Source organism: Pholis gunnellus, assembly GCF_910591455.1.
Source record: "Pholis gunnellus genome assembly, chromosome: 13".
Taxonomy (NCBI): Eukaryota; Metazoa; Chordata; class Actinopteri; order Perciformes; family Pholidae; genus Pholis; species Pholis gunnellus.
In genome coordinates, this window is record NC_136540.1 from 9,182,976 (window position 1) to 9,197,480 (window position 14,505).

A 14,505-nucleotide genomic window follows, 5' to 3' on the forward strand; every position below is an offset into this window, starting at 1 on the left:
GAGTAAGCCTGCCTTCCTGCTGAGCTTTTTCCACTCTTCATTGTCATTCATTCTTAATAAATTATGATTTAAAGCGTGCAGTCTATTAATCCTTGTAAATTAACAGTATCCTCTAAAACACATATACAATCCATAAAGGTGATCTGTTCAGGTGGGGAACACAGGGGTCTTGTGGAATTACCTAATGATTTGGAAGTAGCCTCCTGTAATGGTAATATATGTAATGGTTGGAATTTGAGAAGCATCACAACACTATAAAAGTGATTTCACCAATATTCCTTCACTTTGTAACTTTTGATACTTCAGAGGTAGATGTTGTAATTTGCTCAGTCTTCATCCCAGAAACATTGGGTAGCCTATTGATGAGGCTAATAGAAATTACTACTGCTACTTTTGCATTTCTATGGTACTGCTGCTTGTTGTTGTGATTGTGTACAAGTATAATTTCAATCTTCAACTTGGTTTCATGGTTTAGTCTGAGGTAGCACTTCGGCATAGGCTTAATATTGATTGGTATGCCTATACTATATGGGAGTAGGTTAAAGATAATAAGTCTGCTGGGTTTGCACAGTGCGTTACCGGATGATGGTTACACAAAGTCAATGGGGGCAAAAAGCTCATTTTGGGGGTCCTGATGGGCTCAATCGACAGTGGACATCAGTGGACAACCGTGTCCGATGTTTTCAATCATTAAACACTACGCCACCTAGTGGCCAAAACCCAGAACAACAACATTGAATCCCATCATGCTTTGCCGTGCCCGCCGACCCAAGAGCTACCGATGCTAGGCTAACTGTCGTTAGCTACCGGGGAGCGGACATGTTGTACCGACCCTTCCGTGAATAAACATCGCTTTTTAGCCGGGAATCGGGAGTTAAGAGGACGACTCGGAGTGTTGGGCAATCATGGATGCCGTCAACGCCTTTAACCATGAGGTAAGCTGCCCTCCAGGGCTCGCTGAGGACCCCGAAGGCACAGAGTCTGGCGGCACTGGTCATAGCGCTGTGTTGCCGTGGAGCTAGCTACGTCGGACTGACCAGTGGGCCTGCACGGCGAGCTAGCTGGACCTGTCCATCGTACCTGTCTTAAGGCTAACCGAGTTAGCGTTCGTACTGTACGTACACATGCAGCGCAAGCTACGCGGGCAATTAAACACATTATAGGAATGTATGCTAACTAGCAAGCTAACGCAACGACAGTTATTCCACATCGGTTCTAGTTACGTTAACCTTGCGCATAGTTCGTAAGACCAACGTTTATGTTAGCTCGTGAGAGCACGCTTACTAACATTTGTGTTGGAAACAAAGCGACCTGCAAACACACTATCCTAATACTGATTGTATGCCTTATTATTGAATGTAACGGTTGCTGTGGCTGGGCCCGCTGAGTGGTAAACATAAACAAACCTGTATCATAACGAGCTAGTCCTAATATGTGTTTGTTGCAGCAAATCATAATAAACCCTATGAGCTGTTTCATGATGGTTCTTCAAAAAATGTTTTCCACTTTCAATATAGCATCTGGCACAAACAGAGAAAGTAGTTGTTTATGGATGTCCGTGATATGAAGTGCATTTGACAAATATGTCAAAGTGTACTTCCCACACGTATGACGAGAGCAAACCTGTTCTTCAGTGTTGTATACATTAGTTTCTCTCAAATACTGGACCTTTTATAAATAGCATATTGCATCACACAGCTGTAGTTCCCTCAAAAGCAGACCCCTGTCAACCGTGTGTAGTTTAATGCTAGTGGAAGGATTTCATGCATTCGCTGTCTTTTGAAGCACACTGCACTGTAACACCAACGCTTTCATCCCCACGCCTCCATCAGAGAATAGTCCACAATACACCAATAACACAGGATACAGAGGCAACCAATACAAGAAAGATCAGCAATCTAATTAACAAATCAGGTTATCATCTATATATCATTATTAAATGGCAATACGACTGTTAAGATTAGGATCCATTGAAGCTTATAATAACAGGTTTTATTCTGCAACTTGTTTCCACTAAACATTCAAAATGTGTGTCTTCGGTGTCGAAGGACGAAGGTTTGGAAATCATTTTTGGAGGAGAAATGATTGGCATCACCTCTGAACCTCCTGAAGCACTCTCCTCTCTGTGTTGCCGTCTCACTCATCTGTCATCTGTTCTGTCTGTAGTTATTCTCATTGATAGACTCCAAGCCCCCAATCTCTCGGGCAAAGATGATCTCCATCACCAAATCGGCCATCAAAGCTATGAAAGTAAGAAATAGTTTCTCATTCCTTCGTTTTGAGAGTTACTTCAATATTTATTTGAACAGTGTTTTCTGTATTATAACCTTTTATTTTCGAGATGATAACATGCTCACTTGCGTCTCTCTTTCTCAGCTCTACAAGCACGTGGTCCAGATTGTGGAGAAGTTCATCAAAAAGGTGAGACAAACCATGTTTACATTTTGGTTATCGCCCATTTCCGTCTCACCAAACCTGAATTAACCCCATATCTGTTTTCTCCCTCCGCTCTTTCTAGTGTAAGTCTGAGTACAAGATAGCGGGCCTCTATGTGGTGGATTCCATTGTTCGGCAGTCCAGACACCAGTTTGGATCAGACAAGGACGTGTTTGGCCCAAGGTTCACCAAAAACATCACAGGAACCTTTGAGAACCTCTGCCTTTGCCCAGTAGAGGACAGGGTAAGAAAATTAACAGATGGTGAAAAGATTCACTGTGACGAATGTTGTGAACTGTAGTGTTGTATTCTCAAATAGTACCACATTGGGATTGAAGTACTTTGCTTCCTCTAATGACAAATTCTGACCTAAATCAGCTTCCTATCATTCCTTGTCCTTCACCTGTGTCCTTGCTCCCTTACTGTCCTTTTGTAGAGTAAGATCGTGCGGGTGTTGAACCTGTGGCAGAAGAACGGGGTGTTCAAGATCGACGTTATTCAGCCCCTCCTGGACATGGCAGCTGGCTCTAGCAGTGCTGCTGCACCCTACACAGGCTCAGATGACCCAGGTAATGTGTGTGTTTGTAGATATAAGCAGTAGTAATTACCATGATATAGTTTAGTTTAGTTCAGTTTAGTGATATTGCAAAATAATTTGTGTTTTTTCTTGTCTGGCACCACAACTCTCATTTGGCAAACTAACCTTGTAGTTTATAACAATGTAATATAGATCTGCTTGAGCCCCCACACACATGTTCATGCTGTGCCTCTCCCCTCAGGTTCTTCCCCGCCTCCAGCCAAAGAGCCAGTAACGGCCAACTCCACCATGCCATCCACTGCTCAGCTGCAAAACTCCGATGCCTTTGCCGCTGTGGCACAGCTCTTCCAGTCCACGCAGGGTCAGCAGGTGTGTGTGTGTGTGTGTGTGTGTACCAGAGCAGACTGTTTTTTAAGCTTTGGACCACAGTCATTTTGCTTTTATTATCTCTGCTTGAACATCTCTCAGACCCTCACTAATACCCTTCACTGGCGTTTTAGCTTCAACAGATGCTCCAGAACTTCCAGCAGCAGCCTGGGAAGCCTGAGAGCAACCCTCAGCCCCCCGTCCATACCGGTCAAACACAGGCCCAAAGCGTTACCACTGGCCTGGCCACGGTCCCCCCGCATCTGCCTCTGCTCACGCAAGCCGCCCAAGCCGCCCAAGCCGCCCAAGCCGCCCAGCAGAAGACAGCTTTTGACAAGGTGGAAGTGCGTTCTTGTATTTGCATATGCCATCAACAACTTAATACACTACGAACAACATTTCAGAAGAAGTCAGGCACTGTTTAGACACTTTGTAGGACAGTGCTGTGAGTATAAGTAATTTAAAACATATGTGCACATTCATTCCCTCTCTCTTAGAAATTGCTGGACCGCTTTGACTATGATGATGAACCAGAAGTTGGAGAGGAGACAAAGAAGGATGAATCACATGCCTCCTTGTAAGCATTTGATTTATTGTGCATAATAAAGCAGCACTGCAAATGCCAAGAGAAGGGACGCTCTTGATTGATTTAAAAGTTAAAGCCGTGAAGCTAATGGTGTATTTTTATCATCACAGTATGCAGCAGCCTCCAGCCTTCCAACAGCACTCTAAACCGCCGATGATTAACATGTTGCAAGACCTCTCACAACAGGTAATGAGCACAAACATTTCTAATTGTAAAATAACTCGTCTTTCCAGCCGTCTAATTTCAAAATGCTATCAAATTTTATTATGTTACAATAATGTCACATAATACATTTATTATATACAGTGTGCTCTTTATTTATGGAAGGCAACCTGTTTATAGAAATAAGTAATACATATAAAAATGTGGGTAGATTTTAGGAAAACTTGTAGTACGCACACTCTATTTATTCCTGTTGTCATTCTTAGGTCCCTCTGCCTCCTAATGGCCAGCTCCAGACCTTTGGTTTACAGCCAGGACAAAGCTTCCCCGTAATGATGCCTCCTTTGGGGCACACTTTGCCCGGGCAGCCCCCCCCTGGTTCGACTGGGCCTCCAGGCTTCCCAGGGCTATACCCCCCCCACAATGCTGCCCAGCAACAGCAGGTAGATTTAAAAAGAGAACAAAGGGTATTTAACATCTTAACACACCTTTTTAAGGTTCAATTCTGTTGGTAGAGTAAACTTTAACCAGTATTTGCTAACATTTGCATTAACATTGAAATTGAAAAAAACTGCTTTATATGAATATTATATATATATATAATATCATTTATTTTCTATACCATATCAGGATTTGTCAATTGATATGGACCATTCATCTATGAGGGATGGCAGACATGGTCGACGATCGCACTCAGGCTCCAGGTAAGCATCTGAAATTGTTTTTAGATGGACACGCTTTTCATCGGTGCGTATTTCATTTTGAGCATATCATAAATTGCAATGTCTTTTTTTTTTCTTTTCTCCAGGTCTCCAAAGCGGAGGAGGTCGCGGTCTAATTCCCGTACGCGACGATCCCGGCACAGGCGGTCCCGCTCCCGCTCCAGAGAGCGGCGTCACCATTCCCCGCGCCCTCGCTCGCTGGAGCGCAGGGAGAGAGAGAAGGAGAGGGAGCGACGGCAGAAAGGCCTTCCAACGCCCAAGAGCGAGACACTAAGCAGTGAGTCAGACTCCTATTTATGGCCATATTCATTCAAGTGTATGGACATTACCTGTTAGATGTATGCAGTTTTCAGTGGTTTTGTATAAATCATTTTCCTGCCTTCGATTCCAAGAGTTGTTGCATTTCTAAGCGTTCATTTTGTAATTTTCTGTCTCCTCGGCAGTTTGCAGTACAACTCTCTGGGTGGGCCAGTTGGACAAGAGAACACAACAGCAAGATGTCGCCTCTTTACTGGAAGAGTTTGGGCAAATAGACTCCATCAATGTAAGTTTCGACATCTATAGATGAGTTACAGTGATCCCACTGGGACCACGTTGTGTCTATGTAACAATGGCATTTGTATTTTCCTAACCAAATATGAAAAATACTGATTTTTTTTCCCCTCCCTTGTTAAGATGATCCCTCCACGTGGCTGTGCCTATATTGTCATGATACATAGGCAGGATGCCTTCAAGGCTCTGCAGAAGCTTAGTAGAGGACCTCACAAAGTGAACCAGAAATCCATCAAGGTGAGCGAGCAACGCAGGCGGCTGCGTAGTCAAGCAAATTCAAGAGAAAACGGAGGAACGTCTCACAAACCGAGAGCTGTTTTTGTTTATTTCTTGCCAGATTGCTTGGGCTTTGAACAAGGGCATAAAGGCTGAGTTCAAACAGTACTGGGACGTGGAGCTGGGTGTAACCTACATACCGTGGTCCAAAATCAGAGAGGCTCAGTTGGAGGAGCTCAAAGAAGGAGGCGTCCTGGATGTAGACACCTTATCACCAGGTAAAAACTCTTTGACAGGCACATGAACATTAGGAAAATCATACAAACAAGACATAAGAGATATGTGGAATCCAGCTGCTCATTCAGTTCAGTGAGTAAGGAATGGCACAGAATGCTGTTGTTTGCCAAACAAGTTGTGTTATTGATCTTATTGCGTATCATAGTGTAGATACTAGTCGTGTCTGTCTTTTTCAGAGTGGAGTGGAGTGGGGAAGACTCTTGGCTTCCAGGAGGAACTCAACCACAACGGCCGTTCAGAGCTACAGCAGCCTGAGGAAACACAAGGGTTACCTCTGGCTGCTGCAGCCGCTCCTCCTGCACAGGTAAACAACAGCAGCTAGATGTTACCAGTGTAAACGTCTGGGATTAGATATATGTTGATTTAGCACTGTTATAGGATTAAATAATGGTAAGATATCAGTCTGATAATGAATGTGCCTGCTTCTTTCAGGGATCTATGCAAATGTACAGGACTTACAAATCACTATATTGCGATTATGTAAGCAAGGCGATATATTGCGATTAAAAACTGTCTGTAGTATAAAGAACACAGTGCCGTTTGTATAAAATCTTCCATTTGCATTTATCGTCATCCAACCTCATAGCACTACTTATTGTGCAATCTGAGCCACTGTCTGTCACGAAGCTTTGCATGTAAATATTTATAAAAAATGTAATGTATTTTGTGAGAACTGTCACAGTCTTTTTTACACACCTATGAAACTCAATTCCATGTATAAGTATGGAGGCAACATATTGAATAGAATGACAAGCTGGTGTGACTTGATCCATGCCAAAAGAGGACTTTTATGTTTGTTGTCTGAAGTCCCTTCGCTGTGTTTCTTTAGAGTCCCTGGGAAGTATAACAAATAACTTTCTTATTTTAAATCTTTAGTAAATCCCTGTGAATGTTCTCAGGTTCTTCCAATGCAGCAGCCAATGGTCGGTGTGGGTTCTCTCCAGCCTCCTGTCTTCCCTGGTCCCATAGGCATGCCTCCGCCTTCCTTCCCCCCAGGCATCCCCCCTCCTCCTTTCATCAGACCCGGCTTCAACCCCATGCAGATGCCTCCAGGTAGCACTTCCTTCAGCTGCCATCAAACAACTTCTCTCTGGCTTTTCTTTCAGTGTCTTTCTCCTTCTCAAATGATGCTTATCAGTACTGAAGGAAAGACATCAAAGCACTATTCAACTGCTCCTGGAAGTGTTTGTTTATCCACTCTGGTGTCATAAGGAGCTCATGATGAAGTAATCACAAGAGTAGTGACTAAAAGTTGTCTTGCACTGTGACATTATGGGGGGGGGGGGGGGGATTTTAATTTGTGGTAGCAAAGTTTCGCTCACTTTCAAGCCTAAACCCACTGAACCCTAACTCCTTTCACCCTTCTTCTTCTTCTCCTCCCAGGTTTCCCTCCCCCGGGTGCCATGCCTCTCGGTCCCCCACCTCCCTCCAAAGGTGGAGTTGAAGAGCCGCCCCTGGACCCAGTTGGTCTGGGCAACAGGAAAAATGACGAGGTCCTGGAGGGTCCCAACATCTTCAACAACCAGATGGGACTCATGGGTCAGTCTGTCTTTCTGTCGGCCCTTTTTTAAAATGAGTGTTACTGGAGTTTGGCCATTAAGGATTTTGAACAGTCATGAACGTTGGGTTAACATTGAAGCTGTGTTGTGTATTTTCTTCCCCCACCAGGTAACCAGTTAGGTGGACCTCCTGGTTCCCACCCCGGTGCTCCTCCTGGAAACATCCAACCCCCTTCTGGTGGTCTGCTTGGCGCACGGCCCGGTATAATCCCACTGCAGCGTCCTCCGGTTCCCCCACCGCCACACATGCAGCGTTTCCCTCCACCCCACGGGCCACGACCCCCTCACCCCAACATGCCACCTATGCTCCCGCAGATGATTGCCAGAGGGCCCCACCCTCAAATGATGCACCACGACCCCCCTCCACTTAAAGGAGGCTTTGGAATGATGCCTCCCCACAATATGAGGGCTCCTTTCCCTCCACACGGGCAGGGTCCTCCTCCTCCTCAAGGCCCGCCTCCTTTTATCAGACCAGGGGGGCCTCGTGGCCCGGAGGGGCCAGAAGAAATGGAAGGCAGGCCATTCAGGGGGGACAGGCCTGGAGACAGGCCTGGAGACAGACCTGGAGACAGACCTGGAGACAGACCTGGAGACAGACCTGGAGACAGGCCCGGAGAAAGGCCCGGATTCAGGGACCGAGAGCCAGAGAGGGACAGGGACAGGGACTGGGATCGAGACAGGGATAGAGAGAGGGACCGAGGTTTTGGAGGTGGAAGGCGTCTCTTTGGTGATGGAGGGAGGGGAGGAGGAGGAGGAGGTGGGGATAGAATGGACGGGAGGGACCGTCTCGGAGGCTGGCAAGAAGATGGAGGAGGTCACCGTGGAGGAGGATGGGAGAGAGACAGAGATCGGGACAGAGACCGGGAGAGAGACCGCGATCGCGTCGGAGACAGACGGGACTGGAGGGAGAGGCGAAACAGCCTGGATGGCGACAGGGAGCGAGGGAGGAGTGATGATGGGGATAGGGATCGAGATCGAGGGAGGGGAGAGGGGGGAGAAAGGGGAAAGGTGGAAGGAGGGAGGGGAGAGGGGGGAGAAAGGGGAAAGGTGGAAGGAGGGAGTCGAGAAAGAGGGAAAGGAGCTGAAGGAAAAGAAGGAGACAGGCCAAGGCGGTCAGAGAGGAAAGAGAGGGCCACACGATGGGACAGGGACGATCGATTGGCTGAACTGGAAAACATGGAGAAATTTCAGACCTCTAACGCAACAGAGCTGACTCCTGTGACTCCTGTGACTCCTGTGGTAGCTTTGGAAAGCAGTGAAGAACCAAGTGTGGAAGCTTCTGAAAAGAAGGCAGATTCTGAACTTTCAACTCCGTCTCCAGAGGAGCAGACGCCCTCTGTGCCCTCACCCTCAGCTCAAAGTGAGCCCACAGAAACTAAACAGGAAGCAGCATCATAGACTTGGCTCAAAGCTCCTTCCGCCAGAGACTGCTGTGAACCACTGAATCTTTTTTTTTAATTTTTTTTTTTAAAGGTGTTTTTCACAATGATAGTCAGCCTCAACTCCTGGCATAAGCATTCTAGCACGTCACCGTTTGCCAGTTGGTGATTGACAGTTTCTGGGCTGTAACGCGTCTTGAAAACAAACATCTCCCACACGTGTCGTCAGACATGACGTAAAGCGCTTGTTTTCAGACTGACTGGCTTATGCGTCTGCTACTGGAAACACATGGCCACACGTTAAAATCTGTTTGGTAAAATTGCTGTCGTTGAATATTGGCTGTCAACTGTTTTTTCCCTGTAAGACGAAAGAGTGAACGGCGTGTTTGCATGTTATCACGGCTCTGTCCATTTTAGGTTGATTTGAGCTTAGCTTTTATGTTTTTACTCAAGTTGGTTTGCAGACGGAGGAAATGAATAACTTCTATGACACATTTATTTTGTACTTCATTGCCTTATCTATGTGATAGCAGGCACTCCTCAACAAGGTGAATATGTTTATTTTTAAATCTGCCAAAATGTCATGTCAAACACTGAATATCTTCTCAAACAACTGTTATGATAATAGAGGCACCATTTGCTTTCCTTTGTTGTTTTCACGTCATCTTGTGTTTCATGTCTGCTCTTCATTGGACTACCGTGGCCTTAAAATCCAATCAAGTACGTTGTAGGTGTTTGATGGGAAAAGAAAAGTACAAATTGGGGAAGACTTGTGGAGGTAAATTACACTGAGAATTAGGTTTGCTAAATTGTTGAGCTCTCCTTTTGATTATGTCCCCACTTCCCATCCTTTGAAACACTTTATTTCAGGAGGAATAAAGTATTTGTCTTCATTCTAAAAGCCACTTGGTGCACATTTACTGGCAAATACACGATGTCCTTTCAAAGAAATCACTCTCAGTACATGGTTTATTCACCCAAACACTCGTATCATTTTAAGATTCAGGGACTCTTCAGGAATTCTTCCCATTATTTGATCATACTGTACTTATCCAGATGCCACTTTAGGTCTTTTCATTTTTTGTGTGTGTGTACATGATTTTTTTTGGCAAACATTAACTGTTGTGGGGGCTCAGAACCTCGGACTTTAACGACGGCATAATCAAGTTTCTTTAGCTTGACGGACATTGTGACTGATTTCAGATAAGACATTTTGACGCAACGTGCACGAAAGCTAGATACATTCACCATACTATATCTCCCCTGGAAGACTAAGGATGTAAAGAAATTGGACGTTATATAATTGGGCTTTGTTTCAGAAGTTTGAATGATCGACAGAGATTATGGTACGCAAAAATAAGGACGAGTACTTCCATTTGCAAAAAAACAAACCTAAAAACAAGAAAAAATGATTTTTTTAATCCTGATTTCGGTTTTGAGAGGCAAGTTTTCAGAAGTAACATTAACATCAAAGTGGAAGTAAAAGTCCATTTGAAATTCTACGATATGTGTATTATTATTTTTTTACAGTTAAAGAATAAATGACAGGTTTATTTTAAAGGTATTGCACTTGACGTGGTCTTTTCTTTTTCCCATGCGTATGGAAAAAAAGGGCAGGGTAAAAAAATTAGACAAAAGAGCCTTCTAATTTGTCTCCTGTGCCACCAGTCAAACACTGATATAAATGAGTTTTGGCCACAAGAAGACAGCAAATGTATCCCTCAGATGAATTCTGTTTTTTTTTTTGATGAACACAGCTTTTACACGTCATGTCCGTTTCACTGCAGACATGCTGTACCTGAAGTTGTTGACATTTGAAGCCCATATTCTCCAAGCCCAACTCTTGCTCTTGACATTTCTTTGTTAGAACTAAGGCGATAAACTGAAGACGGTTGCTTGGGTCACACGGCTGTAAATATGCTTGTATCACTGATGATTCAAAGGTGTAACGGTATTTGTTGTTTATGATCCGTGATTCGTTTATCGTAGAGAAGGACATTGACATGGAAGGAACAACAGAGGCCTCTTGCTTTAACATTTTTTAACTCCTCATGGTTTGAAAGTTGACAGATGTTTCTATGATTTGTTAATAACACAAAAGACATGGACATAAAATCACCAATATTTCAGCCAGAGGAAATTGTTTTTAATAAACTATTTTTGTACCAAATCATTTTGCTTGTCCAAATGATATTCCGTGCTTCACTGTTGGTACACATAATGGTCTGTTTAAATACCATAGACCTGATATTTACTCTGATTTTGAAGTAATTCAACTAACTTACAGGTTGACCTTTACTATTCATGATGAGGAAGTAAAACAGGTAAGATTTATCATTATTTAAATCTAGATCTCAATAACAAAAGGCTTATGTAACAGCTGACTTTGCAGTCCACACAATCCTTTCTTTAAAATCTCCGTCTTCATATGAAAGACCAACCATTAAGGCTTCAAATTAGCTTTTAACTAGTGCTGTACTGAGCAGCATATATAGTTAGGTCGTGGTCTTTGTGACTGTTGCTGTAATAATAAATCTTATTTTAATAGGCCTAAGAACAGTCATGCCCTGTTACTGTATATGTAACACCGATAACAATTGGATAGATTGTGGGTTGTGCAGGAACATCTAACATTATGATGCAGACATTTTAGTTTTTATCTTTATCAAGCATGTGACATAACTACCAGCAGTGTAGCCAACAGTATCAGGAAAGATGATGCTAATATTAGGCCCTTGATTGATAGTACTGATATAGATTAGGATGAAACATTTTGTCTAACATTTAATGCATTTTTTACAAATTAACATTTGATATAAATATGCCATGGGGCCTGGGCAAAGTCTATTATGGATTTGTTCACCCGCTTAATGGATCATGGTCAGTGACCAATCAAAATGCATCTTTTTGATTACATCTGACTCTGATTGGCTGTACTATACTCCCGCCCATCCGATGGATACATATAGTTGGTTGTCTTCACGGTGTGTCTCTAGCTAGCAAGCTTGTCAGAAACTTGGGCGTCCTTTGAAAAACTACTGCAAAGATGGTTGTGAAAGCTGTCTGTGTGTTGAAAGGAGCTGGAGACACCAGCGGGACCGTTTATTTTGAGCAGGAGGTAAGGCGTGCGACGTCGTTTTTTAGGAGAAGAACTATCTAGTCAGTCAATGTATTTAAACTAGGACGACAATTTGACATGCAGCCTCCTGGGAGCGTTAGCGCCCCAATGCTAAGCTAGCTGAATTCTCCGTTCACATGCCGGTTTGATGGGTTTACAAGAGTGACCCAGCTAGCTGCCTAACGTTACTAATGCATCACTGACATACGTTCATGCTATCTATTTGTGCACGCGCTTTAATGCAAAATAACGTTAGCCTGCACGGTGTAACGTTCAAAGCACCAGTTGGCGTTAAGTGCGCACGCACTCAGAGTGGTACGCTTTAACACTTTATATTACAAGTAGGCTGCTCGTGTGAACGTTGTGTGTATCCAGCTAGTTAATATAACAGTGTCATAAAAGGTCTTAACCTTTGGACGTTTTAAGGCCTGTGTGTTGTTAATGATCAACAGCGCGTGCATTGAAAGCGCGTGCATTGAAACCGCCTGTTGCATAAGTCTTAACGTTTCTAATGCTAACATTACGAGTCTGAGGTTGAATATCCCGTTTGTTGCTGCTCCGCTGAAATCCAAGGTGCAGTCAAAAGTTGCATCATCAATGGTAGCTTTTAAAACCACTAACGCGTAATATTTTGTTGCTGAGTCACTGCCTACCCTCGTTGTTGACTTTGCCTCGAGTGTGTGGCCTTGTTGATAAGTGGGAGTTTAGTTTGAATTTGAAAGGCGGAAATGGGAGTTTTCACTTTGTTTGGTTGTTCCAAGAAATTGCCCGCAATTCATTGCAATGTGGCTTTAAACACTGTTGCATGGAGAAGTGAAAGGTAAACAAAGAGGACTGCACATAGGCGCTCAGCAGTGACCTCGTGGGGTTTTATAAATGACATGCAAATAATGCTTTAAGTCAAGTCCTTCTAGCCAGCTGGCTTTGACGGCTCTTTAGTGTCTTTTGTATTCTGCTGAATCCTGTGATCCTGATTGGTTAGGGTGACTCAGCTGTGAAGCTGACTGGTGAAATCAAAGGCCTGGCTCCTGGACTGCATGGTTTCCATGTCCACGCTTTTGGAGACAATACAAACGGTAAGCATCTGCCAATAGTTGTGTGTTAATATTGTGGTTATAGTTCACATATACTGCAACTTAATCTGAAGTCTGTCATAACGTTTTTGTTGTGTGCGTGTTTCCCAGGGTGCGTCAGTGCAGGCCCTCACTTCAATCCCCATGGCAAGGATCATGCAGGTCCTAATGATGCACAGAGGTGAGTCCAGTCTGAGGACAGAGTAGACATTTATCAGAATCCATAGATGGAACAATAGATTTAAAGCTCCCTCACGTACATTCATCTTAAAAGTGTTGAAATGATTTTAAAAAAATGAATAGATATAGACTTATTCACTCTGGTTTACCAACAACAGATGTATCTGATGATGACAAATGATTTCAAGTCCCAAATAATTTGACAGGAGGCAGGACTAGCATAGATTGGCTTTCTGTCAGTGTACATATGTGGTTTTTACTCTTTGGGGAGGAACAGAAGTAGCTTTATATCACACTCTGTTGCCTTTTTTTTTAATTTGATTGTAACAATTGAGGTACAGCAAAGAATCATGGGCAGAGAGAAAATATTGATGGAAATGATTATCAGGTCGTAAAGGGGAGGTTGAGGTTGGTTGGGAATAGGTTTTAACGTAAGTATTATTTTTTGTAAACAGGCATGTTGGAGACTTGGGGAATGTGACTGCTACAGACGATAAAGTTGCCAAGATAGACATCACGGACAAAATAATCACCCTCACTGGCCAGCACTCCATCATTGGCAGAACCATGGTGGTAAGTAAAAGAGCCTTGTTGCACATGGAATTGAGCATCTAGGCTATAAAGTGATCCATGAAAACTGTTTTCTGTCCTGTGTTTAGATCCATGAGAAGGCTGACGACCTGGGAAAAGGCGGCAACGACGAGAGTCTAAAGACGGGCAATGCTGGTGCACGTCTGGCGTGTGGTGTCATTGGCATCGCCCAGTAGACACCCAGCACTGGAAACCACTCTTACCCGCAGCGCTTACTGACCAACATAGCTACTTAATGTGACAGTTTGTCCTTTTTGTTGACTAGTCAAGAGAGCAGCTGAGCCATGCATTACCCTGTTTGTTCCTCATGACAATTGTATGTATGGTTTGTGTCTGCTGATTTGTTTTGGTCCCATATAATTGGTATTGCACTAGTAATAAAAATATCTAAACAATTAAAGTTGTCAGTTCATCAGAATGGTGTGTTTGGACAGTTCGTGGCCTCTCTCCATGCTTGGCAAATGAGGAATAAAAGTGAAAACAAAAGTCTGTTTGTGCTCTAAGTAGTTCTGCTAAACGCTCAAGTTCCTCCTGCAAACTAAATACTTAGTGGTGGAATGTTCCCTTTAATTTTATAATAGTTTAACAAAGTTGACGGTGCTAATGCTACTTTGGTCCCCAGCTGAAAGACACGCTCTTTAAAATTTGCACTACCGGTGTATTAAAGATTGTCATTGTGCAGTCACACTGACATGAAAATGAGAGGCATTTTACCATTTATCTTCACCAA

General features: G+C 43.6%; 2 protein-coding genes across 2 annotated transcripts; both read left to right on the plus strand.

Annotated features, from left to right (window-relative positions):
- Positions 1–805: 805 nt before the first annotated feature.
- Positions 806–10,941, plus strand: scaf4a (SR-related CTD-associated factor 4a). The gene is made up of 19 exons (XM_079171329.1): positions 806–935; positions 2,167–2,250; positions 2,377–2,421; positions 2,519–2,680; positions 2,873–3,005; positions 3,216–3,343; positions 3,475–3,678; positions 3,838–3,917; positions 4,037–4,112; positions 4,355–4,531; positions 4,719–4,792; positions 4,897–5,087; positions 5,254–5,354; positions 5,486–5,599; positions 5,700–5,856; positions 6,052–6,179; positions 6,775–6,928; positions 7,259–7,414; positions 7,544–10,941. The coding sequence occupies exons 1-19, from the start codon at positions 906–908 to the stop codon at positions 8,830–8,832; spliced, it is 3,483 nt and encodes a 1,160-aa protein (XP_079027455.1). The 5' UTR covers positions 806–905; the 3' UTR covers positions 8,833–10,941.
- An 849-nt stretch (positions 10,942–11,790) lies between these two features.
- sod1 (superoxide dismutase 1, soluble) lies at positions 11,791–14,175 on the plus strand. Its single transcript, XM_079171289.1, has 5 exons — positions 11,791–11,931; positions 12,914–13,007; positions 13,116–13,185; positions 13,640–13,757; positions 13,844–14,175. Exons 1-5 carry the CDS (start codon positions 11,860–11,862, stop codon positions 13,949–13,951), a joined length of 462 nt encoding a protein of 153 aa, XP_079027415.1. The 5' UTR covers positions 11,791–11,859; the 3' UTR covers positions 13,952–14,175.
- The last annotated feature ends 330 nt before the right edge of the window (positions 14,176–14,505 follow it).